This window comes from Saccopteryx leptura, chromosome 3 (assembly GCF_036850995.1).
Source record: "Saccopteryx leptura isolate mSacLep1 chromosome 3, mSacLep1_pri_phased_curated, whole genome shotgun sequence".
In the NCBI taxonomy this organism is placed as follows: Eukaryota; Metazoa; Chordata; class Mammalia; order Chiroptera; family Emballonuridae; genus Saccopteryx; species Saccopteryx leptura.
Window position 1 is genome coordinate 107,446,003 of NC_089505.1, and position 27,686 is coordinate 107,473,688.

The window sequence follows — 27,686 nt, forward strand, 5'->3', positions numbered from 1 at the left end:
CACCTGGAGTTAGTTTCTCATAACACTGATGACCTGTCCCTCAGCCTATGATGGGTGTCACCCTCAGCGTGGCCCCAGGTTAAAGGGAGATTCTTGGCCTGCTTGCTACTTGAGACAAGGTTCCTGCCTCCTGCCTGTAAGAGAAAGTGCTGCTAGTCTGGTCCTGGCACCTGGGTGCTCGGAAAGGGGTGTTTGTTCATCTTCTACCTGTGCAGGAGATGGTGTCGGACCGGCACCTTTAACAGGATCTATGGTCTTGTCTCTACCTGAATTAAAAAGTGGTCCCTTACTCTCTAACCATAATTAGTCAGTGTTGTCCTGCCTGCCTTCCTTAAACTGCTTGCTGTCCAGCATTCTATCTGTAAGAGGAGTGTCAGCCTATGCTCTGCCTATAATAAGCTCTTGTCCTAAACCTTGAAATAATATGGCTATTCTTCTGACTGCAGTAGCCATGTTAACCTGACATTTGACTATACATGGGATACTGCTGTCCAGCTACGTAACAGGGATATTGGACTCCCCTCTGACTCTGGAGTGATGTTACTTTCACCTCAGATTGTAATGAATGGGTCCTTCAGCTCTCAGGCTGTGAGAACAGTGCTTCTTGCCTTTCACTGACAGCTGGGTGTGTGTCTGCTTGCCCCTGCTTATTGGGTTTAAAGGCTGCCCTTGAATCTCTTGTCCAGGTGCACCCTGAAGGGCAGGAGGGAGGGTCCATCAAATATCCTCTCTTCTCCTCCAAGTGCCACCCTCAGGGTGAGTAGGGCTAGGCCTGGAGATGTACAGGACCCTTAGGGACTTGGGGGCCAGGGGCTATGGTGGCAGGAAGCTTGGGGTGCTGGAGGCTTGTGGTTGGGCTGCTGGGGCCTGGTTGGCTGCGGAGCCCTCAGGAGGAGGCAGGAAGTCAGGGTGGGACGTGGGCGCGAGGAGTCAGGTGGTGGCAACGACGGCAAGGGGAGCTGAAACTGTCTGGGCAGCCAGGCTAGGCCAGGAGGACCATGTGAATGGGGCCAGAGGGCTCCGGGGCTGGGCAGGTAAGGAGTACTGGGAACAGGGGTCCAAGGGCTGGGGCGGTGGGGGGGGGGGGGGCTGATAGCAAGGGTCTGCACTAGGCTGGGGCCAGGCTGCCAGGGAATACAGCAGCCCTTTAGGCTGGGAGACAGGGGAACCTTGCTGGAGGTCAGGTAGGAGGCATGCAGTTTAGCGAGATCGCCGCTTTCCTGTGTAGTTGTTGGCTCTTGGTTCTGCCATATTGTCCGCTGTCGGCTTCCACCTCACTGGGAGATCTGGCACATGGACTGTCAGGTACTAAAAAGGCCTTCAGAAATCCCAAAGTCCAATGCTTGCTTCAGCAGCACATATCCAAAAAAAAAAAAATCTAGTCCTTCATCCCATGATGGATGAACCCCCTGACACCTAGAGAGGGCCAGGAACTCTCCGGCCCCCGCAGTCCCTCAGCATGGCAGGAGCAGAACCAGGTCTTGAGAAAGAGTGATGGTCTCTAGGCTGTTACCATCATGGAGCAGGGTAATAGACAGGCTTGAGTCAAGGCACCCAGGAATCTTTTCAATTGCTGGAATCTCCTGAGAGAGAGCAGAGTCACCAGTGCATCTGGATGAACATGACTGAAGTGATTTTTTGCCTCAGTGACCAGCATCGCTTGAGAGAGGAGTATCCCATTGGGAATGGTTGGATATTGAGGGCATATTTATCCTCTGGGATGGGGCCTCCATCTGACCGGATGCTGGGAAGTTGAAGCACAGAGAATAAGGGGAGAGGGGAGAGGAAGGGCTATTTTTATCCCGGACAGGGGTGCATTTGGCCCTGGGTGAAGAATGCCTGAACTTCCATCTGGAAAGTTGCCATTCCTGCCCCTGCCAAGCGTCAGCAGGAAGTCCTCTCCTCTCCATTCGCCTGCTCTCTCCTGCTGCAGCACCCCCACCACACACACACACAGCTTCCGCATGTGAATGGGTCCTGCCATTCCTGCTTCAAACCCCAGCAAGGTGGAGGCTCAGGAAGGCATAGTCAGCTACTCGCCCACCCCCTCACCATTTAACGCTTAGCCTTCAGTTTATGAGGAATGAGGGGAGTCCCCAGCTGCACCAGACTTTCCAGGTTTCCCCTGCCATTGGAGTTTTTCTTGACACACACTTTCCATCTAGTCAGCATGTCCCAACCTTCCTCCTGTCCCTAGCAGACTTTTGTAGGGGGCTAGGGAACACGCTAGCCCTCCGTGCACTTCAGAGAGGCTCATCCATACCCTGGACAGGATACGCAGTCCCCCCCAACCACCAACAATCCAGTCTGTGCTGATAGATGACTCAGAGATCAGGATCAGAGGTTCTTCTCAAAGGGAAAAACGACCAAGTGATGGGGCAAAAGGACAGTCTGAGGGTTCAGAGGATGAGAGAAGACACCCCTTAAGCGATCTGGAAGGCTTCCTGGAAGAGTCAAGGCAGTTCTGAGAAGGAAAAAGGCATATTTTAGAACGTACCTAAAACATGAAGCCAAGGTCATTGTCCCTGGGCTCTGTTCCTTGGGTACAATGAGGGCACAGACCTCAGAGCAAAACCAAATGCAAGAGGGCCAATGCGAAAAACACGCATTTCAGAGGCAGGTGGACCCAGGCACAATGCTGGATCTGCCATTTTCTTGAACAAGAGGCTTCACCTCTTCAAACTCCAGTTTATATGACTTTAAACTCCCGTTTAAAGAGGCAATAATGAGTCTCTCCCTTACAGAGTACTTGTGGGTAATCAAAAAGAAAATAATGACTAGTACCTGACATATAGTACGTGCTTAACAGAGGTTTGGCACTCCCTCCTCCTGCAAGTGTGCACCAAAGGGAAAGCCGTTCACACCCAGAATTACTCCCACTCAGCACCTTGGCAGGCCAGTGAACCACCCATTCCCTCAAACTTGTGCTGTGGCTTTGCAGATGAGCTTATTTCCTGTGTATAGTAGGTGTGAGAATTATAGACTAGTCTACAGTTCTACCTTAGAGGAGGGTCCCACACACAGGCTGAACACAACAAACGTACACACACACCCTCCCTATCCCATACACCATATATATCATCACTGAAAAATATATGTATGCATGTATGTTTAGAGACAGAGGCAGGGACAATACATACAACACACACTGGACCCTGCAAATCCATACGTACACCCACAAGCTGATGTCTTCAAAGCCAAGCTTCATTCAGTGAAAGCTGGTGTGTGGGCGCCATGAGGACAGGCAGAACCAAGATACCATCCAGGGATGGGGCTTCCTGTAATAACCAACTTCAGCGTTGGTTCTAAAGTATTTGCACTTGCATTTCCAACGCATGTTCTAAAGAACATAGTTTTGTGAGGTGCCTGGAAAGAAAAGGGTTCTGGGGCCAAATCAAGGTGGCCTCAGCTACATACTGTCCCATATTAGCTTCATGGTCAACGTGAGCTTGTTAAAGCTCTGAAAGTCCTTCAGAGAAGGAGCCAGATTAATTTTGTCTAACCCAGTGTTTCCCAAACTTTCTCGGTCACAAAGCCTTTTTTTCTGCTATCATCTGTTCCATGCCTATACCTTTTGAGACAAGGAGAGAAAAGGAAGGGCAGGCTGTAGAGTCGATCCTCTTATAATCACATCTCTTAGTACAGTGTTTGCATATTGTTGTTGTTGCTTTTTTTTTTTTTCCTTTGCTTTTGCAGTACAAAATTAGCACAGGGTTTGAATTTTAAAAATTCAAACAGTATGGAGGCATATACAGAAATACAAGAAATGTAGCGCACTCCAATTTCACTCCTGGGATATGCTCACTGTGGACAATTTGGTGTCTGTTCTTCCAGAATTCCCTATGTATGGCTACTGAAAAGTCTCATGGTTAAAAGCCTAGTCTCTGGATGTAAGTAGACCCAGGCTCAAATCGCCATTTCACCATGTGTTTGTTATGAGGCCTCAGGCAAATCACCTTATACTGTTTGGGCCTTAGTTTCTACATCTGTAAAATGGGGATAATAATAGCACTTACCTCATAGGATTATTATGAGAATTACACAAAATCATGCAAATAAAGGCTTAGCACAGAGCCTGCCTTGAAAGAATGTATATATATATTTAAATGAAATTGGTTTATACTCTACCATATATAAGATGCACATTTTTTCAAAAAATTTGGGGTCTAAAAACTAGGTGTATCTTATAGTGATTGTACATTTTTTCCTTGCATTTTCTGCTTTTACGCTCTTGTTTTGCGCGCATTGTTAAAGATAGTGATTCGTCATCAGACACGGATGAGGATAAGCTAATGAATAGGAGTTTTGACATTGATGAGGAGTTGTATGAATTTTATGATGAATAAAACTTGAGTTCAATAACTTTATGTAATACATCTTTTTCAAATTTCGGGCCCTAAAACTAAGGTGCATCTTATACATGGGGTAATACGGTATATTCTGTCCCATAACTTTTTATCATGTTATAACCTGAGATGTCCTTCTATGTCAATACATGGAGGTATACCCCACCTTTTTAAGTTTTAGCTAAACATCTTTAACTTGGTAAGTGGGTAATGGTGGTGGTTTTGAGATGTTATTTCCTGGCAAGTACTGCTTTTTGTGTTGTTAGTGTTGTTGAGAGTCACAGACGTTATCGATTGGTGAGCTGAAGACAGATCTTTTGGTTTCCTGTGAAAATGAAATGACCCGCTAGAGCAGCACCCACCTTAGTCACAGAGGGGCAAGGCCAGGCGGACGGGAACCTCTGTTTGCTTGCTGCTGTGTCCTTAGTGCTAGATCAGAGCTTGGCGCATAGGAAATGCCCATTAAATTTTTGTCATAGGCTGGCCAGTTACAAAAATTTTGCCTCCCTAACTCACTGACAGAGACCCAAGCTCAAAGTTGTCTCATAGTGCAGTATTTCCAAAACTACGGCCTATACACCATTGATGTGGATGTGTGATTTTAGGGGGTAATAAATAGATGCTTACAATGCAAATTTATGTATAATAGTATGTGTTTATTTTCATGTACACTGATATCTACTTATGGCTGGGTTTCTACTTACAGTAATAAAGTTTCATTTTAGGTAAATACTATGTTAAAAGTGAAAGAATGACCCATGACAGTACCAAAAATATCAAAGAAAAATAAAAATGATTCATAATTTTAGGCTGGGAAATGTTTAATGGTGGTGTAATACAATGTTCATGGTAGCCTCAAATAACTATTATTTTCATTTATCTAGTTCTTACTGTGTGCCAAACACCATCGTAAATACTTTATTATATGGGATCATCAATATATCATATATAATGCTCACAATAGCACCAGATGCAGGTCCTATATTAATTCTTATCTTTTTAAAAAAATTTTTTTATTTTTTATTTATTCATTTTAGAGAGGAGAGGGAGAGAGAGAGGAGAGACAGAGAGAGAGAAGGGGGGAGGAGCTGGAAGCATCAACTCCCATATGTGCCTTGACCAGGCAAGCCCAGGGTTTCGAACCGGCGACCTCAGCATTTCCAGGTCGACACTTTATCCACTGTGCCACTACAGGTCAGGCTTTAATTTTTTTATTATTTATTTATTTATTTTTATTTTCTTTTTAAATTTACAGTATTTAATCATTTTTAGAGAGAAAAGAGTAGGGGAAGGGAGAGGAGGAAGCATCAACTCCCATATATGCATTGACCAAGCAAGCCCAGGGTTTTGAACTGGCAGCCTCAACATTCCAGGTCAATGCTTTATCCACTGTGCCATCACAATTCAGGCTATTTTCATTTGGTAGATTAAGTCACTGAAGGAAGCTGGGAGAGCTTTAGTAAACAGCCCAAAGAGCCTCTGCCAGTGAGTGACTGAGAAGCCTTGGGATTGAATTTGGGTCACTATAACATGGATATGGTGAGCCAAGTCTCCATGTCCTCCAGACCTAGAAAGTTTAATAAAGGAGTATGGATGTCAAGATGTAATTAAGGCTACGTCCTGATATAACTCCATGATACAAAATGCACAGGGGTACACGAGGTGGGGGGACTCACTACAAGGGATTACTAGGTACATATAAGTTAGTAATTGGAAAGCCTCTATCAAAAACACCAGCTTTAGCCTAGGCGAGGTAACTCATCCTTCCCATATGCCAGGGTTGCGGATTCAATCCCTGGTCATGGCACATATAAGAATCAACCAATGAATGCATAAATAAGTGGAACAACAAATTGATGTTTCCTTCTTTCTCCCTTTCTAAAAAAAAATCAATCAATCAATAAATTAACTAATTAAAACCAGCTTTAGGCCCTGGCTGAGTAGCTCATTTGGTTAGAGTGTCATCCAAACATGCCAAGGTTGGATCCTTGGTCAGGGCACATACAGGAATCAACCAATGACCTGACCTGTGGTGGCGCAGTGGATAAAGCATCGACCTGGAAATGCTGAGGTCGCCAGTTCGAAACCCTGGGCTTGCCTGGTCAAGGCACATATGGGAGTTGATGCTTCCAGCTCTTCCCCCCCTTCTCTCTCTCTGTCCTCTCTCTCTCTCTGTCTCTCCCTCTCCTCTCTAAAATGAATAAATAAAAAAAATAAAAATAAAAAAAAGAATCAACCAATGAGTGCATGAACAGGTGGAACAATGAATTTATGTTTCTCTCTCTCTCTCTCTCTCTCTCTCTCTCTCTCTTCCTTTCTCTCTCACTAAAAATCAATAAATAAAATACTTTAAAAATAAAATAAAAAATACCAGCTTTAGAATAATTGCTCTATAGCCCTTGTTCATGGGAACAATTAACTAGCAAAATCAGTTCTATGTTTAAGCCACTCTCAGTTTGTAAGAATAAATTCAATTTGTTTGCAGGTAAGAGGAGACTTATATTCTATTATTTGCCATGCCTGCCGATGTCAATTCTTGAGTACCATGATGAGGGTTCTGTGTGGGCATCTGTGGCTAACACTCTTCACTGAACATTTGCAACTTTGACAACCAAATTGTGGCCGAAGAAAAAGGTCAAGAAAATGTTTTAAATTATTCCTGACAGACTTTGCCACAAGGTGGCCCAGAGTACAACAGTAGTGTGCAGTGGAATAGCAAGCCTGATTTTTTTATTTTTGCCCGCTCTTTTTTTTTCTTTTTGTGACAGAGACAGAGAGAGTCAGAGAGAGGGATAGATAGGGACAGACAGACAGGAAGGGAGAGAGATGAGAAACATCAATTCTTCTTTGCGACAACTTAGTTGTTCTTTGATTGCTTTCTCATATGTGCCTTGACCAGGGGGCTACAGCAGACTGAGTGACTCCTTGCTCGAGCCAGGGTCCAAGCTGGTGAGCTTTGCTCAAGCTAGATGAGCCTTTGCTCAAGCTGGCTATCTCGGGGTCTCAAACCTGGGTCCTGTGCGTCCCAATCCAACGCTCTATTCACTGTGCCATTGCCTGGTCAGGCTTGCCTGCTCTTGATATAAAGAATTAGCCCAAGAAACTCAGGCAAGAAGCTGGCATACATTATGGAAAGAATGTTCAATAAATGAATGAGTTTCCCATTTAGGGGAGAAAAAATGTTTCCCTTTTTTTTTAAGGGGACAAAACACATTCTAGAGCCAGCTAGGCTAGATAATGTCTATGGAGTTGATAAAAGTAAACAAGCTAGTAAGAATCAGAACTCATTGTGATATGATTCCTAAACAAGCCTGGGATCAGAAAATCTAACCCAGGACTTCCGGCAGCCTGGGAGGTTTTTTTTGTTTTTGTTTTTTCATTTTTCTGAAGCTGGAAACAGGGAGAGACAGTCAGACAGACTCCTGCATGCGCCCGACCGGGATCCACCCGGCACGCCCACCAGGAGGCGATGCTCTGCCCCTCTGGGGGGTCGCCATGTTGCGACCAGAGTCACTCTAGCGCCTGAGGCAGAGGCCACAGAGCCATCCCCAGCGCCCGGGCCATCTTTGCTCCAATGGAGCCTTAGCTGCGGGAGGGGAATAGAGAGACAGAGAGGAAAGCGCGGCGGAGGGGTGGAGAAGCAAATGGGCGCTTCTCCTGTGTGCCCTGGCCGGGAATCGAACCCGGGTCCTCCGCACGCTAGGCCGACGCTCTACCGCTGAGCCAACCGGCCAGGGCCAGCCTGGGAGTTTTGATCAGTTCTACACATTGTGAGTCTGCTGAGTAGGGCCACTGTGTATGTTGGGCACTTCACTGAGGGGCAAGAAGGGGTAGGAACTGAAATCCAGCCCTCACTACACTTTTAATTTTTTAGCCCCAGGGAGGGGTGGCCTTTCTTTTCTTTAATTTTTAAACTTAATTTGTTGATTGATTTTAGAGAGAGATGAAGGGAGGTAGAGAGAGAGAGAGATGATGATGTGTTGTTCCACTCATTTACGCATCCGTTGGTTGATTCATGTATGTGCCCTGACCAGGGATCGAACTCACAACCTTGACGTATGGGGATGATGCTCTAACCAACAACTGAGTTATCTCACCAGGGGTCAGCCCTTTTAATTGGCACAAAATGTTTTGTGACCATAGGCAGCCTTGAGTTTGACTGAGAACATTTCAGACCATAGTCAGAGGAGGTCTGGAATCTACAAAATTCCTGCTGTTGACCTTGAATTCCTGAGTTGGGAGAAGAGAATGTCCTTTTCATTCACCCCAGAATGTACCTTCCTTGCTGGTTCTGAGAACCCTGGGGATTCCTTCAATCTGTTTTTCTTTTTTCCCCCCTCTTCTTTTTTCTTTCAGACCATGAGAAATTTATATTAAGCTTTAATTTTGATTTTCTTTTTACTGACCTTATTTATTAACTTGGTTATATCATTTTGGCTTCTCAGCAATCTCTGCTAAACAAAGACCAGAAAAATGGAACACACATTTTACATAAATATATGCATGTAAGATCTCACATTTAGTTCTGGCTGGGTAGAATGTCATCCCTGACATGCTGAGGTTACTGGTTCTATTCCTAGTCAGGAACAGCGAATCAATGTTTTCCTTTCTCTAAAAATTAATAAATATATCTTAAAAGTTAAAAGAAAGAAAAAAAAAACCTTAAAAAAATCTCACAATTATTCAGAGAGAGGCACAAACTATACCTACCCCAATTGTGTACAATCCATCTGCGCACACTGACTCATATAGACCCATGGCAAGGCACACATTAGCACAACACTCACTGAATCACATGCTTTCATATACATGGACTTGCATTCACCAGTCAGGTAAAGAGAGAATTGTCTTGGAGAGAAAATACTTTTTTGTTTTTATAAGCAAAGCATTTATTTTTTTTCATAATGTTTTCAACCTTTTTAGTTCTTCCAACACTTTTTTTTTTATCATTATTGATTTGAAAGGGAGAGAGGAAGGGAGAGAGAGAGAGAGAGAGAATGAGAAGCATCAGTTTGCTGTCTGGGTGAGAAAAGACTGTTAATAGCACAATGATTACATTTTTTTTTCCTTTTTTATTTTTCTGAAGCTGGAAACGGGGAGAGATAGACAGACTCCCGCATGCGCCCGACCGGGATCCACCCGGCACGCCCACCAGGGGCGATGCTCTGCCCACCAGGGGGCGATGCTCTGCCCCTCCGGGGCGTCGCTCTGCCACGACCAGAGCCACTCTAGCGCCTGGGGCAGAGGCCAAGGAGCCATCCCCAGCGCCCGGGCCATCTTTGCTCCTTGGCTGCGGGAGGGGAAGAGAGAGACAGAGAGGAAGGAGGGGGGCGAGGTGGAGAAGCAAATGGGCGCTTCTCCTATGTGCCCTGGCCGGGAATCGAACCCGGGTCCCCCGCACGCCAGGCCGACGCTCTACCGCTGAGCCAACCGGCCAGGGCCAATGATTACATTTTTAATGGAGAGTGGACGCCACCCTGTCAGACCTGCCCCTCTGCCAATTTTTCCTTTCTTTCATTTATATATATATGTATATATATATATGGCACGAGAGAGTGAGAAAAGAGGGGTAGAGGGACAGACAGACAGAAAGAGAGATGAGAAACATCAACTTATAGTTGCGTCACTTTAGTTGTTCATTGATTATTTTCTCATATGTGCCTTGATTGAAGGACTGCAGCTGAGCCAGTGATCCCTTGCTCAAGCCAGAGACCTTGGGCTCAAGCCAGCAACCTTGGGCTTCAAGCCAGCAACCTTTGGGCTTAAGCCAGTGACCATGGGGTCACATCTATGATCCCATACTCAAGCCAATGACCCCATGCTCAGGCTGGATGAGCCCATGCTCAAGCCAGCAGCCTCAGGGTTTTAAACTTGGGTCTTTAGCAGCCCAGGCCAACACTCTATCCACTGCACCATCGCCTGGTCAAGCTAAATTTTTTAAATTTTTAATTGATTTTTTAGAGAAAGAAGAAGAAGAGAGAGAGAGAGAGAGAGAGAGAAACATCAATTTGTTGTTCCACTCATTTATGCATCCGCTGGTTGATTCTTCCTTGAGCCCTGACCAGGGATCAAACTTACAATTTCAGCATGTCGGGACGATGCTCTAACCAACTGAACTACCTGGCTAGAGCCTCTGCCCATTTTTCTCATGGCCTTTTTAGACTTCTGAGAAAATAAAGTATAGAGGAGATTACCTTGATAAGGGAAGTAGGAGGCCTGATTTGAGTTTCGCCTCTACCAAGAGTCCTCATGTGCTACAGGGGAAATTACTTAACTTCTCTGATCCCCTAGCTTCTCCATCTTTAAAATGAGGTAGTGGAAAAAAAAAAAAATGAGGTAGTGGCACAGTGGATAAAGCATTGACCTGGGATGCTGAAGTTACTAGTTTTGAACCCCAGGCTTGTCCGGTCAAGCCACATAGGAGAAGCAATTACTACAAATTCATACTTCCCGCTCCTCCCCCCTTTCTCTAGCCTAGATTCTTCTGGTCTTTCCTCACTGCTACACCTGTCATCCCTCTTTTCAACCCCAAACTTTTCTTATCTTTCTCCTACCCTTTCCCATAGCATATAGGAATGTCAGGCCTGGAAGGGACCTTACTGATCTCAGTCCACACTCTATCTGATGTTTGTGTTCTCACTACAATATAACCAACCTGTGGTTTTCTAAAGCCTGTTAAGTATCACAAACAACAGGATGCTCACAAACTTACTCGATCACTCAGCTCATGACTTTTTCTGGAGGCTTTATAACCAGTTATAAACCAGTTCCTGGCCATAATATATAAATAACAGTCAAAAAGCCATTTGCGGCCCTGGCCGGTTGGCTCAGTGGTAGAGCGTCGGCCTGGCGTGCAGAAGTCCCTGGTTCAATTCCCGGCCAGGGCACACAGGAGAAGCGCCCATCTGCTTCTCCACCCCTCCCCCTCTCCTTCCTCTCTGTCTCTCTCTTCCCCTCCCGCAGCGAGGCTCCATTGGAGCAAAGATGGCCCTGGCGCTGGGGATGGCTCCTTGGCCTCTGCCCCAGGCGCTAGAGTGGCTCTGGTCGCAACAGAGCGACGCCCCGGAGGGGCAGAGCATCGCCCCCTGGTGGGCAGAGCGTCGCCCCCTGGTGGGCATGCCGGGTGGATCCCGGTCGGGCGCATGTGGGAGTCTGTCTGACTGTCTCTCCCCGTTTCTAGCTTCAGAAAAATCCAAAAAAAAAAAAAAAGCCATTTGCGCCTGACCTGTGGTGGCACAGTGGGATAAAGTGTCGACCTGGAACACTGAGGTCGCTGGTTCGAAACCTTGGGCTTGCCTGGTCAAGGCACATATGGGAGTTGATACTTCCTTCTCTTCCCCTTCTCTCTCTCTCTCCCTCTCTCTCTCCTCTCTGAAAATTGAATAAATAAAGTCTTTTAAAAAAAAGATCTCTTAAAAAAAACCATTTGCAACTGCAGATGGGTGAACTGTGGCTGAGCAGGATTTTTTAAACATCTAACCCCCACCCTTATTATGAGGACTCCTCATAATAAGGAGAAGAGTTAATGTGTCCCTTTTTCCTTGGTTTGGCTTAAAATTCCATGTATATTTTACATTTTCCTCTATATAGATCGGGGTTTGTTTATATGAAGAAGGTTAAGGAAGGTGCTCTAAGAAGATGCACAAGGGTGACTGGTCGCCATGAGATGTCTGAGTATCTCAGATTAAGAAACAAGAGCTTAGTGCTCACTTCAGCAGCACATATACTAAAATTGGAACCATACAGAGAAGATTAGCATGGCCCCTGCGCAAGGATGACACGGAAATTCGTGAAACGTTCCATATTAAAAAAAGAAAAAAAAAGAAAAAGAAACAAGAGCTTAAAGCAAAGAGAATTATTTACCAGTACTGTTCTCCCACCCTCTAAAGCAGGGTTTGGTAGGGCAGAATGGGCACTGGTGGAGGTCTTTCTAAACTCTTAGTCTAAACTAAGCTAACATTTCTGTAAGCTTATGAGAAAGGGATGATGATCCCTATTTAACAGAAAAAGGTCAAGTGAGGCTTAGGAAAAATAATTTCAGCAAAGTCACACAGCAAGTGTCAGAACTAAGGTTTGAACTTAGGTGTCTCTGACTCTAGGCCCCGTCCTTGAGTCTTTTTGTTTATTTAATTATTTATTTTTAAATTAAAGTATAGCCTGACCTGTGGTGGTGCAGGGGATGAAGTGTCAGCCTGGAACGCTGAGGTCGCCGGCTCAAAGCCCCAGGCTTGCCTGGTCAAGGCACGTACTGGAAGCAACTATGGGTTGACGCTTCCCACTCCCCCACACCTTTCTCTCTCTCTCCCATTCTCCCTCTCAAGTCAGTAAAATAAAACCTTAAATAAAAATAAATAAAATTGAGGCATAGGCCCTGAAGGGTAGCTTAGCTGGTTGGAGCATTATCCTGATCTGCCAAAACTGTGCGTTCAAACACCCATAAGCTTACATACAAGAATTAATCAATAAATGTATATAGTCTGACCAGGCGGTGGTCAGTGGATAGAGCGTCGGACTTGAATGCAGAGGACCCAGGTTCGAAATTCTGAGGTTGCTGGCTTGAGCACGGGCTCATCTGGCTTGAGTGTGGGCTCACCAGCTTGAGCACGGGGTCACTGACTTGAGCGTGGGATCATAGACATGACCCCAAGGTTGCTGGCTTGAGCCCAAACGTCGCTGGCTTGAAGTCCAAAGTCACTGGCGTGAGCCCAAGTTCTCTGGCTTGAACAGGGGTCACTCGCTCTGCTCTAGCCCCTGGTCAAGGCACATTTGAGAGGGCAGTCAATGAACAAGTAAGGAGCTGCCACAAAGAGCTGCAACAAAGAATTATGCTTCTCATCCTTCCCTCCCTGTCTGTCCCTATCTGTCCCTCTCTCTGTCTCTGTCATACACACACACACAAAATAAATGTATAAATAAGTGGAACAACAAACTAATGTTTCTCTCTCTCTCCTTCTAAAGTCAAGAAATAGATTAGTTAATTAAAAAATAAAATTGAGGCCTGACCAGGTGGTGGTGCAGTGGATAGATTACTGGCCTGGGACACTGAGGACCCAGCTCGAAAGCCTGAGGTCGCCAGCTTGAGCACAAACTTACTAGCTTGAGCACAAGGTCACCAGCTTGAGCGTGGTCATAGACATGATCCTATGGTCGCTGGCTTAAAGCCCAAGGTCTCTGGCTTGAGCAAGGCTCAGCTGGAGAAAGGCACATATGAGAAAACAATCAATGAAGAACTAAGGTGCCGTGCCACAACTATGAATTGATGCCTCTCATCTCTCTCCCTTCCTGTCTGTCTCTCCCTCCCTCTCTCTCTCAAAATAAATAAATAAAATTGAGGTATAAAATGAGGGGGTGAATATATAATATGATGTGCAGAGATGTGTCATAGAATTGGGGATCTGAAACCTGCATATTATGTTAACCAGTGTCACCCCAATAAAATTCAATTAAAGAAATAAATTGAATTGAGGTATAATTGACATATGTCCTTAAGTCTTGCTAACTGAAACCTTCACTACTCCCACTTCCACTTGTACCCAGCATGGTTTAGCAAATGAATGATTTATTTATTTTTTTAATTTATTGATTGATTACTCAGCCATAAGAAATGATGACATATTGCCATTTATAGCAACATGGATGGACCTTGAGAACATTATACTAAGTGCAATAAGTAAATCAGAAAAAGCTTGGCTCTGGCTGGTTAGTGTTGTCCCCAAAAGACAAGGTTGCGAGTTCGGTCTCCAATCAGGGCACGCATGGGAAGCAACCAATGGGTGCATGACTGAGACTGAGTGGAACAACAAATGAATGCTTCCCTTCTCTCTCTTTTCTCTCCCTTCCACTCTCTGTCTTTCTAAAAATCAATCAATTAAAAAAAAATTAAGCCCTGTCTGAATAGCTCAGTTGGTTGGAGCGTGGCCCTGGAGCATGGAGGTTGCTGGTTCAACCCCCTGGTCAGGGCACATACAGGGACTGCTCGATGTTCCTGTCTCTCTCCCTCCAAAAAAAGGAAAAGAAAAGAAAAAGCTAAGATCTATGACTTCACACATAGGTGGGATATAAAACTGAGACTCATGGCCATATAGTAGATAAAAGTGAGATGATTACCCAGGGAAGGGAGTGGGAAAGAGGGGAGTAAAGAGGGACAAATATACAGTGACAGAAAATGAGTTGACTTTGGGCGATGGGCACACAACACCATCAACAGTTCAAATGCTACAGAGATGTGCACCTGAAACCTAGGTTCTCTTATTGATCAGTGTCACCCCATTAAATTTAATTTTAAAAAATTATTGATAGACTTTAGAGAGAGGAAAGGAGAGAAAGACAAAGAAACATCAGTTTGTTGTTTCACTTTTTTATGCATTCATTGGTTGTTTCTTGTATGTGCCCTGACTAGGGTTGCAAGGTTCTAAACAACTGAGCTACCCGGTCAGGGCCGGCAAATCCAGCTTTGTTCTTCCCCAAATAACCTCTGTGAGTGTAATCAGGCCTCTTTTGGCCCTAGTTTGTTCACCTCGAATTAGAGATGAGATTTGGTGGTTGGTAAGACCTTTGCAGATGGGAGAATCAGTGCATTTAAAAAAATTTATTATTTTTTCTTTAATTTTGTAAGACTTTATTTATTAAGTTTAGAGAGAGGAGATGGAGAGAGAGGAAGGATGGAGGGGTACAGGAAGCATCAGTTCAACACTCTATCTACTGCACCTGGGGTTTTGAACTGGAGATCTCAGCACTCCAGGTCAACACTTTATCCACTGTGTCACCACACATCACAGGTCAGGCCTTTAATTTTTCAATCACAGTTGACATTCAATATTATATTAGTGTTGCCTGACCAGGTGGTGGTGCAGTGGATAGAGTGTCAGATTGGAGTGCATGGGACCCAGGTTTGAAACCCCAACGTCGCCAGCTTGAGCGTGGACTCATCTGGCTTGAGTGCAGGCTCACCAGCTTGAGTGTAAGGTCACTGGCTTGAGACCAGAGGTCACTGGCTTGAAGCCCAAGGTTGCTGGCTCAAGCCTAAGGTTGCTGGCTTGAGAAAGGGGTCATTTGCTCTGCTGTAGTCCCCCTGGTCAAGGAACATATGAGAAAGCAATCAACGAACAACTAAGGACCCACAATGAAGAATTGATGCTTCTCATCTCTCTCCCTTCCTGTCTGTCCCTTTCTGTCTCTGTCACACACAAAAAAATTATATTCATTTCATGTGTACAACATAGTGGTTAGACATTTCTATAACATACAAAGTGATCCCTCTAATAAATCTAGTATCCAGCTGGCATCATACATAATTGTTAGAATATTATTGACTGTATTCCCTAGGCTGTACTTTATAACCCAGTAATTATTTATAACTGCCAATTTGAATTTCTTAATCCCTTCACCTTTTCCATTCAGCTCCTCAACCCCACTCCCATCTGGCAACCACTAGTTCTTTGTATCTATAAGTTTGTTTCTGTTTTTATTTGTTTATTTATTCTGTGGATTCCACATATTAGTGAAATCATATGGCATTTGTCTTTCTCCATTTGACTCATTGCATTTATAATAATGCTCTGTAGGTCCATCCATTTTGTTACAAATGGTAAGATATATATTTTTTTGAGATAGAGGAGGGGTGAGAAAGAGAGAGAGGGGGAAGGTGGCAGGGGAGAGAGAGAGAGAAGCATCAACACGTTGTTTTACTTAGTTGTGCACCATTGATTGCATCTCATATGTGCCCTGAATGAGGCTCGAACCTAGTGATCTCAGGGTCAAGCCAGTGCCCTTAGGATCAACCTGGTACCCTGGGATTGAGCCTGCAACCTGGGATCAAACCAGAGACCTCAGTGCTGAGGGATGACGTTCTATCCACTGCACCACTGGGCAGGGAAAAATTTTAATTCTTTTTTATGGCAGAGTAATATGCCTTTGTCTGTATATACTGTATGTACCAACATCTCGTTATCCAATTGTCTATTGATGGAGAGTTAGGTTGCTTCCAAATTGTGGCTATTGTATATGAAATGTCCTTTTTTGTCTCCTGTTATAGCTTTTGGGGTTTTTTTGTTTTGTTTTGTTTTTTTGTGGGTTTTTTTTGTATTTTTCTGAAGCTGGAAACGGGGAGGCAGTCAGACAGACTCCCGCATGCGCCCGACCGGGATCCACCCGGCATGCCCACCAGGGGGCGATGCTCTGCCCATCCAGGGCTTCGCTCTGTTGCGACCAGAGCCATTCTAGCGCCTGAGGCAGAGGCCAAGGAGCCATCCCCAGCGCCCGGGCCATCTTTGCTCCAATGGAGCCTTGGCTGTGGGAGGGGAAGAGAGAGACAGAGAGGAAAGAGAGGGGGAGGGGTGGAGAAGCAGACGGGCACTTCTCCTGTGTGCCCTGGCCGGGAATCAAACCCAGGACTCCTGCATGCCAGGCCGGCGCTCTACCACTATAGCTTTTGTTTTAAAGTCTATTTTTGTCTAACATAATAGCCTTTTGGGTTTTTTTTTTCATTTCCATTTGCATGAATATCTTTTTCCATTCCTTTATTTTCAGTTTGCGTGTGTCTTTCCATCTGAATTGGGGCTCTTGCTGGCAGCATATGTATGGGTCTTGTTTTCTTATCCATTCAATCACCATGTATCTTTTGATTAGAGCATTGAATTCATTTACATTTAAAGTAATTATCAATAGGTATATAGTTATTGCCTGTATTGTTTTTTTTTTAAGTGAGAGGAGGGGAGATAGTAAGACAGACTTCTGCATGCACCCTGACAGAATCCACCTGTCTGGGGCCAATACTCAGATCAACTAAGCCATTCTCAGTGCCAGGAGCCAACACTCGGACCAACCAAGCCACTGGCTGCTGGAGAGGAAGAGGGAGAGAAGAAGAATAGGGAGGGGGAGAGAAACAGATGTTCGCTTCTCTAGTGTGCCCTGACCGAAATTAAACCTGGGACATCCATACACACTGATTCTCTATCCACTGAACTAATCGGCCAGGACCTATTGCCATTTTATTATCCATATTTTTAAATTTTTTATAATTTTAGTGAGAGAGGGAGAGAGAAAGAGAGACAGAAAGACAGACAAGGAAGGCAGGGAGATGAGAAGCAACAACTCATAGTTGCAGCACTTTAGTTGTTCATTGATTGCTTCTTATATATGCCTTGACAGGGGTGTGGAGTTGTCCAGCCAAGCCAGCAACCTTGGGCTCAAGCCAGCAACCATGGGGTCATGTCTATGATCCCATACTCAAGCTGACGACCCCGTGCTCAAGCTGGTGAGCCCGTGCTCAAACCAGATGAGCCCATGCTCAAGCCAGATGAGCCCGTGCTCAAAATGGCACCTCTGGGTTTCCACTGTGCCACCACCAATCAGGCTTATTATCCATATGTTTTATCTTTTTTTCTTTCTTTTTCTTAAAGAATTCCCTTTAACATTTCATATATTACTGGTTTGGTGATGATAAACTTTTCAGATTTTTCTCCTCTGGGAGAGAAGTTGTGCATTAACCCTCCACATACCAGTCAACATTTATTCATGACAACTAGTTCTGGGTACATTCAGGCAAATAAAGCACTGGTTCTGTTTCTAAAGAATTCCCCCCTCTCATCAAAGGGATGGGAGAGGCAGTGGGATTGACACATACATCAATTTAGTTATGGCACTCAGTGCCTAAATTGATGATTGTAGTCTGAGTACAACTGTAGAAGCAAAGAGCATTTGGAAGGCTTCACAGAGTAGGTGATATCCAAGCTGAGCCTTGAAGGTTGGAGCTTTTCAAGTAGTTCTGAAGGGCAGCCCAGGGAAGGAAGTGTCCCAGGGATTCCTACGGGCTTCAGAGAGGCCCCACTCTTCTTCAGGCAGAACAGTTCCATTTTTACCTGCTTCATCTTTGGGGTTCTGCTTGATTTCATATGACAAAAAGTTTCCACTGCTAAAGCAAGCAAACAAACAAAAAAGTTACAGCCAATAGGGTCACCGAAGGATTTTCTGCTGGGGAGGAGCAGAAGGAGCCCTCTGAAGGAGACCTTGTATGTGGGACGGGTGTGGGGGCAGAGGCCTGATGGCTGACTTTTGGGGGCACGAGTCTTTTATTCAGCTTCCTGGGCTGGAGAGGAGTACTGTATTAGGAGGTGGGGCGCACACACCTCTCAGACAGGGGTGGATGAAAACTTAGGTCTCCCCCAGGGCTCCTGGGAAGTGTGTGATCTCTAGTAGGTAGTCCCCCAACATGGGGGATGGGCAGAGAGAGAAGGTGGGGGAGAGGCAGGAAGCGGGCATCTAACAAAGGTGCCTGTGGCGGTTTGCCCATCCCAGGTGGGAGGGCGGGGTCTAGGGCTCAGTGTTGGGGGGGGGCCTGTGAGAATTTACTTGTGGCATGGGGGCTCAGAGGGAGCATCAGTTGGTAGTTAGGGCCCCACTTCAGCTTTTCTATGCTGGTAAATGGGGGCCAGGGAGGAGGGCTGATAATCTCAGGTACTTCTGGAAGTTCCCAGGTCTAGGCCCCAGCATGTCTGATGTTAGGCAACTAGATCTTGGGGGAGCCCCTTAGCCCCCTTTCCATTCCCCCAGGGACCATGGGCTGTGGCTGCAGCTCAAACCCTGAAGATGACTGGATGGAAAACATCGATGTCTGTGAGAACTGCCATTACCCCATAGTCCCACTGGATGGCAAGGCCACGGTAAGGGGCAAGACGGGGGCTGGAGAGGGAGCCGGATGGCCTCCATAACTCAGAAGAATGAAATGGATCACCACTATAGTTCCTTGAAATAACAGAGGGGTCCGCTTCCTTGCAATGTAGAAAGAAAAAGAGGCCCAGAGAGGGGAAGGGACTCTTCTAAGGTCACACAGCAAGCAGTTGGCAAATTCAAGGAAATGACCCAGCTAGGCTGGAGAAGTGAAGGAGAGCAGAGCGGTGGGGAGGGAAGCCAGGGTCTGACGCAACCTCCTGTTCTCTGACCTCACTCTCATCCCCCACTCTACAGCTGCCCATCCGGAATGGCTCTGAGGTGCGGGATCCACTGGTCACCTACGAGGAGGACTCCAAACCCCCAGCTTCCCCACTGCAAGGTGACCTCAACCAGCAGGGTGTGGAAGATAAGGCCTGTGGATCCTTGGCTATCTGCCTCCATCTCCTTACCTACCCTCTACTCTGTCCTGCCTCTCTTGCCCCCAGTCTTGTGCTCTGCCCTGTAACTCCTAAGCTCCATGCTCCCAGCCTATTTCAGACTGACTCTCCCTGATGCCCCCTTGTCTTTACAGACAACCTGGTTATCGCCCTGCACAGCTATGAGCCCTCTCACGATGGAGACCTGGGCTTCGAGAAGGGTGAACAGCTCCGTATCCTGGAGCAGTGAGTCCTCCTCTGTCATCCATCCTTGCCCTGTGGTCAGGAGGGGTGGGGGGCTTGCAGTAGGCGCCCTTGACATAAAACGAGAGCCTCAAGATTGCTTAGCTGGAGGGCAAGGCTAAGGGAAAGTTTCCAGCCAAGTCCAAGGCTGAGCAGGCCACGCTGACCACTGCCGCTATTGCTCAGGAACGGCGAGTGGTGGAAGGCGCAATCTCTGACCACCGGCCAGGAAGGTTTCATCCCCTTCAACTTCGTGGCCAAAGCGAACAGCCTGGAGCCCGAACCGTGAGTAGGGACTCGTCGTGGGGATGGGTGGGAGCAAGCAGATCTAGGGACCCCGCAGCAGAGGAGGGGTACTAGGGGTGATGGTGAATGCTTACGGTGATGAAAGAAGAACCCTACAACAGACAACGGCTTTTGTTTCTGCCTTGTGCAGCTGGTTCTTCAAGAACCTGAGCCGCAAAGACGCAGAGCGCCAGCTCCTGGCTCCCGGGAACACGCATGGGTCCTTCCTGATCCGGGAAAGCGAGAGCACCGCGGGTGAGTGGCTGGGCGGGGCCGGTGGGCGGGGCCGGTGGGCGGGGCCGCGGGCTGGCACCCGAGTGCCAAGGTGCGGGCTCCTGAGCGGGTGGGGAGGGGCGCCGTGGCGGAGGCGCCACTGGCAGGAGGCCACCCCACCCTCTCTTCTGCGTTAGTTTACCCATTCTTTTATTCAGGATCGTTTTCCTTGTCCGTCCGGGACTTCGACCAGAACCAGGGAGAGGTGGTGAAACATTACAAAATCCGTAACTTGGACAAAGGAGGCTTCTACATCTCCCCCCGGATCACTTTTCCCGACCTGCACGAACTGGTCCGCTATTACACCAGTGAGCAACAGGACCCCTCAGACGTGGGCCTGAGTCTTCTTCGCCTGTTTTCAATCAGCCTGTCTCCCCTAAGTCCCTCCCGGGTATACCCTCTACCCATCACTAAGTACGCTCCTCCATTCCCTGCAGTGGGTGGGTGGGTGGCACCCTATAGTCGCAGGTGTCAGGTGAAAGTCCCACAACTCCCCTGCCAGTCCGTTTCTCCTAGACTGGACTTGGTGAAGTGGGGACTGGGTGGGGGTACTCGAGTCCTGCCACATTAACTGCCTAACTCCCTTCCTTGTCCTTGCAGATGCTTCAGACGGGCTATGCACGCGGTTGAGCCGCCCCTGCCAGACCCACAAGCCCCAGAAGCCATGGTGGGAGGATGAGTGGGAGGTTCCCAGGGAGACGCTGAAGCTGGTGGAGCGGCTGGGGGCTGGCCAGTTCGGGGAAGTGTGGATGGGTGAGTGAGGCTTTCCAGGACCGCGGGTAACTGGGAGGGGAGGCGTCTGCTGAGGTCGTGAGACTCCTGCAACAGTCTGGGTGCATGGTTCTGGGTGCTGAGTGACTTCCTCCAACAACTAACTCCCTACACCAGGATATTACAACGGGCACACGAAAGTGGCAGTGAAGAGCCTGAAGCAAGGCAGCATGTCACCCGACGCCTTCCTGGCCGAAGCCAACCTCATGAAGCAGTTGCAACACCAGCGGCTGGTCCGACTGTACGCTGTGGTCACCCAGGAGCCCATCTACATCATCACGGAATACATGGAGAATGGTGGGCGCCGCCGCTGTGATAGGCCGCTTGGGGGCGCTGCTGTCCCCCCGCTCCTGGGTGGAGGAGGTTTGACTCTTCTGGCTCAGCACTGAAAGTTGCTAGAGTTTTCCTGGGTCCCTAAAGACTCACCTCCAGGAGTGAGAGGAGAGTGTGTCCTCTGAGCCCATTCGTCCGGGAGCGCAGCCTAAGGTGGCAGATTCTGGAAGAGCATTCAGTCAGCCCCAATTTTACATGACCTGCAGTCCCTTTTGCCTTCTTCAAAGCCCTACCTTGATCCAAGGATGCTTGTTCTCAGGAAATGAGTGGGTCCCTACAGGAGTAGGGACCAATCTTTTCCCCTTCTGCCCTTGAACGTTGGGAGGCCAGATCTGCCCCAAAGCCTTTTTTGGTTGGGATGAGCCCTCCCCTTCCCTTGATCTGCTGTTGGACAGAGTGAGAGCTCCAGGAAGGTAAATAGGAATTTTCAGGCCCAGTTTTACAGCTGATTTGCTGTATGACTCAGGCCAAGTCCCAGACCTGCATTTGGTGCTCAGTTTCCCTGTGTATAACAGCAAAAATCTAAATGGTTCACCCAGATAGAGGACTTATTAAGGTCTCTAGAGTCTGACTGCTTGGGTTAAAATTCTGGCTTCACAATTGTGTATCCTTGAGCTATACTTCACTTCTCTCTGCCATGGTTTCCTCATCTGACGGTAATTATAATGCAATAGTAACTTTCTCATAGGTCTTTATGGAGATGAGTTAGTGATTATGGACCAGTTAGAACAGTGCCTGCCATATATTAACTGCTCAGTAATTTTGTTGTTATCTGGCTCTGATTCTTTGGGAGTACAAGATCTCTCCCTCTTCCAGGAAGAGAAAAAAGCTGTTCACTTGCTAATGGATTCTGGAAGTGGCAAATAGGTTTTATCATGTGAACCAACTTTAACTGGTAGTTGCTTGGAGTTCTGTGTTAAGAAGGATTCTGAGGCTCATTGGAAGTGAGGACTAGGATTGATTAGCAACATCTCCCATGGACACAATGGAGGCATGACAGTATAGGTCATATATTTTGCTGCATCTGGATGAGGCCTTTATCTTTGGTGACTATGTCAGCACTTATAATGGGAACACTCAAGTTGTTGTCATCTTCACATGGGTTTTAGTTTCTTAAGGGACAGCAATTACTAGCTCCAATCCAGAAGCTCCAGTCTCTCAGGGCCCCGGGCAGCTCTTTCCACACTCCTTTTAATGGATCAGCACACACTTACTGCTGCTTACCTTGGGCTGGGCACTGGGAACATGGATGTACAAAACAAGGTGCCTGCTATCAGGGAAATCTCATTTTAGTTACGCATACTAGGAAAACTAAAGCTTGTGATATAGGAAAGTTCCAGCATGCCACGGGGAATGTAGATGATGATGTAATTTATTATGGCTGATAGAATCTAGAAAGGCTTCCTAGAGGAATAGTCTAACTGGGCCATGAAAGAAAAGTAGAGTTTTTATCAGGCAGAGATGGAACAAAGAGACTTTAGGGAGAGAACCCAGTGGTCTATGTGGAAAATGTTGAAATTGTTTAGGGCAGTAGTCGGGAAACTCATCAGTCAACAGAACCAAATATCAATAGTACAACGATGGAAATTTCTTTTGAGAGCCAACTTTTTTAAACTTAAACTATATAGGTAGGTACATTCCTTATCGAGATAGCGCCCACACGTGGTATTTTGTGGAAGAGCCACACTCAAGGGGCCAAAGAGCCGCATGTGGCTTGTGAGCTGCTGTTTGCCGACCAGGGGTCTAGGGTGAGTGAAGTAAGAGTTGCAAGAGTGGGGAGAAGAAACTACAGAGTGGACCATGCAGGGCTTTGGATGTCTGGCTAAAAGGTTTAGGCTCTACCTCATTGGTGACAAAAAGCTTACAGACAGATCCCTTCAAGCCTGCCCTATCCTAGTCCCCGAGAAAAGACCTTCACACATCCCAGGCATCCTCACTCTGAACACACACTCCTCCATTTTCAGCTCTTATTCTTTCTTTCCACATGTCAGACAATACTTCTAGACACTCCCACACACACACACAGGGGAGAAGGGTATGGGAGCTCCTCCCTGGGGCAACTTGGGTCAACAACTCATGCTTCGCCCACAGGGAGCCTGGTGGATTTTCTCAAGACCCCAGCAGGCATCAAGCTGACCATCAATAAACTCTTGGATATGGCAGCCCAAGTAAGGAGACTTTGAAAGGTTGGCATGGGCACAGGCCAGCAGGGTAAGGATGTTTGGTCCACGACTGCTGACCTATACCTGTCTTACAGATTGCAGAGGGTATGGCCTTCATTGAAGAGCGTAATTATATCCACCGTGACCTGAGGGCTGCCAACATCCTGGTGTCTGACACCCTGAGCTGCAAGATAGCAGATTTTGGTCTAGCACGCCTCATTGAGGACAATGAGTACACAGCCAGGGAGGGTAAGTGTGGGATATAAGGAAAGTCTGGGGCCTATAGGGTCTGGCAAAACAGACGCAGGTGACCTCACTCTGCTTTCCCCCAGGGGCCAAGTTTCCCATTAAGTGGACAGCACCAGAAGCCATTAACTATGGGACCTTCACTATCAAGTCGGACGTGTGGTCTTTCGGGATCCTGCTGACGGAGATTGTCACCCATGGCCGCATTCCTTACCCAGGTCAGGGCTAAAGGCAGGAAATGAAAAGGGTGATGGGAAAGGGTAGTAAAAGCCATGTCTTTCCACTCACTTCTTCCCAGGCTCAGAATTTGAAAACTTTCTAGCTGCTTCTCCATCTTCTCAGAGATGTGACTCCAGTATCCCCAGTGTGGTACCATGTCAACCACAGCTGGCTTCCAGCTCTGTCTCTGGATATCTCTCCCTTCAAAAATCTCTTTAGTTTCTGTGTGTGTGTGTGTGTGTGTGTGTGTGTGTGTGTGTGTGTGTGTGACACACAAAGAGAGAGACAGAGAGAGGGACAGATAGGGACAGACAGATAGGAAGGGAGAGAGATGAGAAGCATCAATTCTTCATTGCAGCTCCTTTGTCTCCTTAGTTGTTCACTGATTGCTTTTTCATATTGCCTTGGCCAGGGGGCTACAGTAGAGTGAGTGACCCCTTGCTCAAGCCAGCAACCTTCAGGCTCAAGCCAGCAACCATGGGGTCATGTCTATGAGCCCATGCTCAAGCCAGCAACCCTGTGCTCAAGCTGGTGAGCTCACACTAAAACTGGATGAGCCCACACTCAAGCCAGCGACCTCGGGGTTTCGAACCTGGGTCCTTTACATCCCAGTCTGATGCTCTATCCACTGCACCACTGCCTGGTCAGGCAAAAAAATCTCTGTAGTTTTGACACAGACAGCCTAGTATGTTAGAAGAGGACCTGGCTTGTGAGACAAGAGGCTTGCCTTTTATTTATTTATTTATTTATTATTTTATTATTATTTTTTTTTACAGAGGCAGAGATAGACAGGGACAGACAGACAGGAACGGAGAGAGATGAGAAGCATCAATCATCAGTTTCTTGTTGTGCGTTGCGACTTCTTAGTTGTTCATTGATTGCTTTCTCACATGTGCCCTGACCGTGGGCCTTCAGCAGACTGAGCAACCCCTTGCTGGAGCCAGCAACCTTGGGTCTAAGCTGGTGAGCTCTTTGCTCAAGCCAGATGAGCCCGCGCTCAAGCTGGCGACCTCGGGGTCTCGAACCTGGGTCCTCTGCATCCCAGTCCGACACTCTATCCACTGCGCCACCACCTGGTCAGGCGAGGCTTGCCTTTTATTATCTGATCTTCCATGATACTTTCTTTTTAATCAGCTCATTCCTTCTTTTCCCATCTGTAAAATATAAGGTTAGAACATTATCTGGCCCATATTAAGCACTCAAGAGTGATAGGTTGTGTTATTAATCATCACTTTGGGCAAGTGACTTTGGGCTGGTAACTTCACCTCTTTGAACCTGTTTCCTGATATTAAAAAGGAGACTTTGTGAAAGAGTTCAACTCATAATAGGTGTTCACTAAACACTGACTTCCCTTCCCATTGAAGCTTTCTGTCTAAAGAGTTAAAGACATGTAAGCAAGTAACTCCCACCCTCCTCCATCCCTCCCTCTATATCTCCTGGACAAAGTCTTTTACCCTTGAATTCAGCCAAGAATGGGATGGAATTTTTTGAAAGGAACTTGCTGGGAAACTGGGGAAAGGAAATGGAACACAAAGACAGAGCACAAAGGTCACGGGGCACAGTGGCCGGACTTCCTACATCCTGAAAGCAGAGTGCACAGAACTTTGCTCCTAGGAAGGTAAAGATACCTTAGAATCAGGTGAGAGCCTGAGGACTTCCCTACCCTGGACTTGCGCCATCACAGAGTTCAGGGACAGTGCTGGAGCTAGAAGCCCACTCTGGCTATGCTGCCGAGGGCTCTCACTGCTCCTCCACTGTGTCCACAGAGGCAAATCCATAGACAATGTCTCTGTTAGAAGAAAAAAGGCATTGGAAGCATGATGATGTTTGGCAACTGACACATGGGCTCAAGGTTAGGGAGACAGTGGGGAGTAAATGGGGACCTGGATGAACTTGCATCTGCTCCAGCAGATGGCTGCTGTTAAGATATGGGGGCCCCAAAACCAGATTTTGTTTTTTATCAAGAGAAGCCAAAATTTGCAGCTTTAGGAAAATTTGCCCATTTCCAAACTTTGGTGATTGATTAAAATTGTTTAAAAACACTGCAGAGGACAAACGAAAGTAGGTCTGTAGGCTTTATTTAGGCTGGATTTTGCCTATGGATTCTCAGCCTTGGCTCTGGCCTTGGGGATTTAGTTCCAAGGCCTCTGTTCTCCAATGCTCTAATTTTGAAATGTGAGAGACCCACAGCTGTAGGCCTCCCACGGGCAAGGCCTGGGGAAGAGGATGTCTATTGAGCAGGGTCCAGTCCCAAGCTTTGCAGGAGTAAAATTTCTATTTTGCTAGGACCTTATAAGGGTTTAGTCTTTGGGAACTGCCTGTCACAGACTCCTCTCGGAAGACTGAAGAAGTATCCAACCGGTGTGGGTTATTGAGTGTCCAAACCATAGCAGACACTCCAAGTGGCACAGCTGACACTTAGCAGGTACCTACAGTAAGGCCTTACTATTGATAAAGACCAAGATCCTTTTGGAGTGGTGTTCATACTGTAACAGTTAAATATTCTGAATAGCCTGACCAGGTGGTGGCGCAGTGGATAGAGCGTCGGACTGGGATGCAGAAGGACCCAGGTTCAAGACCCTGAGGTCGCCAGCTTGAGCGCGGGCTCATCTGGCTTGAGCAAAGATCTCACCAAGCTTAGACCCAAGGTCGCTGGCTCCAGCAGGGGGTTACTCGGTCTGCTGAAGGCCTGCGGTCAAGGCACATGTGAGAAAGCAATCAATGAACAACTAAGAAGTCGCAACGCGCAATGAGAAACTGATGATTGATGCTTCTCATCTCTCTCCGTTCCTGTCTGTCTGTCCCTGTCTATCTCTGCCTCTATAAAAAAAAAAAATTCTGAATACTGCCCCTGCCTGTAAGCTTCCAAAGCATAGAACCTTGATGTCCTTTCTCCCGTCATCGTTCAGGTATGACTAATCCTGAAGTGATTCAGAACCTGGAGCGAGGCTACCGCATGGTGCGACCTGACAACTGTCCGGAGGCGCTGTACCATCTCATGATGCTGTGCTGGAAGGAGCACCCGGAGGACAGGCCTACCTTTGACTACCTGCGCAGTGTGCTGGAGGACTTCTTCACAGCCACGGAGGGCCAGTACCAGCCCCAGCCCTGAGAGTACCAGCTGGGGTCTGGAGCCCTGCCCTCATCTAGCCAACTTGCCTGGGGAGGAACAGTTCCTGTGCCATACCCATGGCCTATGCACATATGGACTCTGTCTGTGAATCCTGCCCACATGGGACACATACACTTCTCATGTCTTATACACCAGTTCTTTAGTTGTGTGGGCTCTGCACGTGTGTCTTGTACAAGTGAAGTCTGTGCATATATGTCTTGGACACCTGTCCAAGCTATCCCTTTCTGGGCCCTCCCACTTCCTGAGACCACCTGAGAAAGGAGTGAGGCATCTGATTGACACCAGCTTCTGCCCATCCCTTTTCATTGCCCTGGTCATCAAGAAGCTCCTTGAGGGGGTGACCTTATCTAATACCTCTGTGTGCTCCTCTTTGGTGCCTGGCACACATCAGGAGCTCAATAAATGTTTGTTGTGATGAAGTGTGCATCTCTCTGCTCCCCACTCCCATCTCTTCTTCCTTGGGAGGGGAGAGTGGGGGTTCAAAATATAACCATGAATTAGGGTGAAAGGGATAAGGGAATGTCTAAACTTTTCCCAACCCTGTTGATGTTGGGGGCCAAGAGGAGGTCCCTATGCTTTCCTGTATGGG

At 47.0% G+C, this 27,686-nt stretch overlaps 1 protein-coding gene and 1 non-coding gene across 3 annotated transcripts; both read left to right on the forward strand.

Annotated features, from left to right (window-relative positions):
• Nucleotides 1-927: 927 nt before the first annotated feature.
• Nucleotides 928-27,512, forward strand: LCK (LCK proto-oncogene, Src family tyrosine kinase). Of its 2 annotated transcripts, none has more exons than XM_066375722.1 (13): nt 928-1,034; nt 18,897-19,006; nt 19,311-19,395; nt 19,588-19,678; nt 19,862-19,960; nt 20,112-20,215; nt 20,392-20,541; nt 20,834-20,986; nt 21,122-21,301; nt 23,429-23,505; nt 23,595-23,748; nt 23,832-23,963; nt 26,874-27,512. In XM_066375722.1, the coding sequence occupies exons 2-13, from the start codon at nt 18,902-18,904 to the stop codon at nt 27,074-27,076; spliced, it is 1,533 nt and encodes a 510-aa protein (XP_066231819.1). In that variant the 5' UTR covers nt 928-1,034; nt 18,897-18,901; the 3' UTR covers nt 27,077-27,512. The 2 variants fall into 2 exon arrangements, with proteins under 2 accessions (XP_066231819.1, XP_066231818.1); XM_066375721.1 differs by lacking the exon at nt 928-1,034 and adding an exon at nt 18,389-18,457.
• LOC136401894 (U6 spliceosomal RNA) lies at nt 12,049-12,155 on the forward strand. The gene has a single exon (XR_010750819.1). It is a non-coding gene; the product is annotated as a U6 spliceosomal RNA (small nuclear RNA).
• Nucleotides 27,513-27,686: the final 174 nt, after the last annotated feature.

Excerpts from the sequence above, each read along its gene's own strand:
- LCK (XM_066375722.1), top strand. The coding sequence starts at position 18,902 with ATGGGCTGTGGCTGCAGCTCAAACCCTGAAGATGACTGGATGGAAAAC. Across the intron at positions 20,216-20,391 it reads GGAAAGCGAGAGCACCGCGG|GATCGTTTTCCTTGTCCGTC; the intron begins GTGAGTGGCTGG and ends TCTTTTATTCAG. Across the intron at positions 20,987-21,121 it reads GTTCGGGGAAGTGTGGATGG|GATATTACAACGGGCACACG; the intron begins GTGAGTGAGGCT and ends TCCCTACACCAG.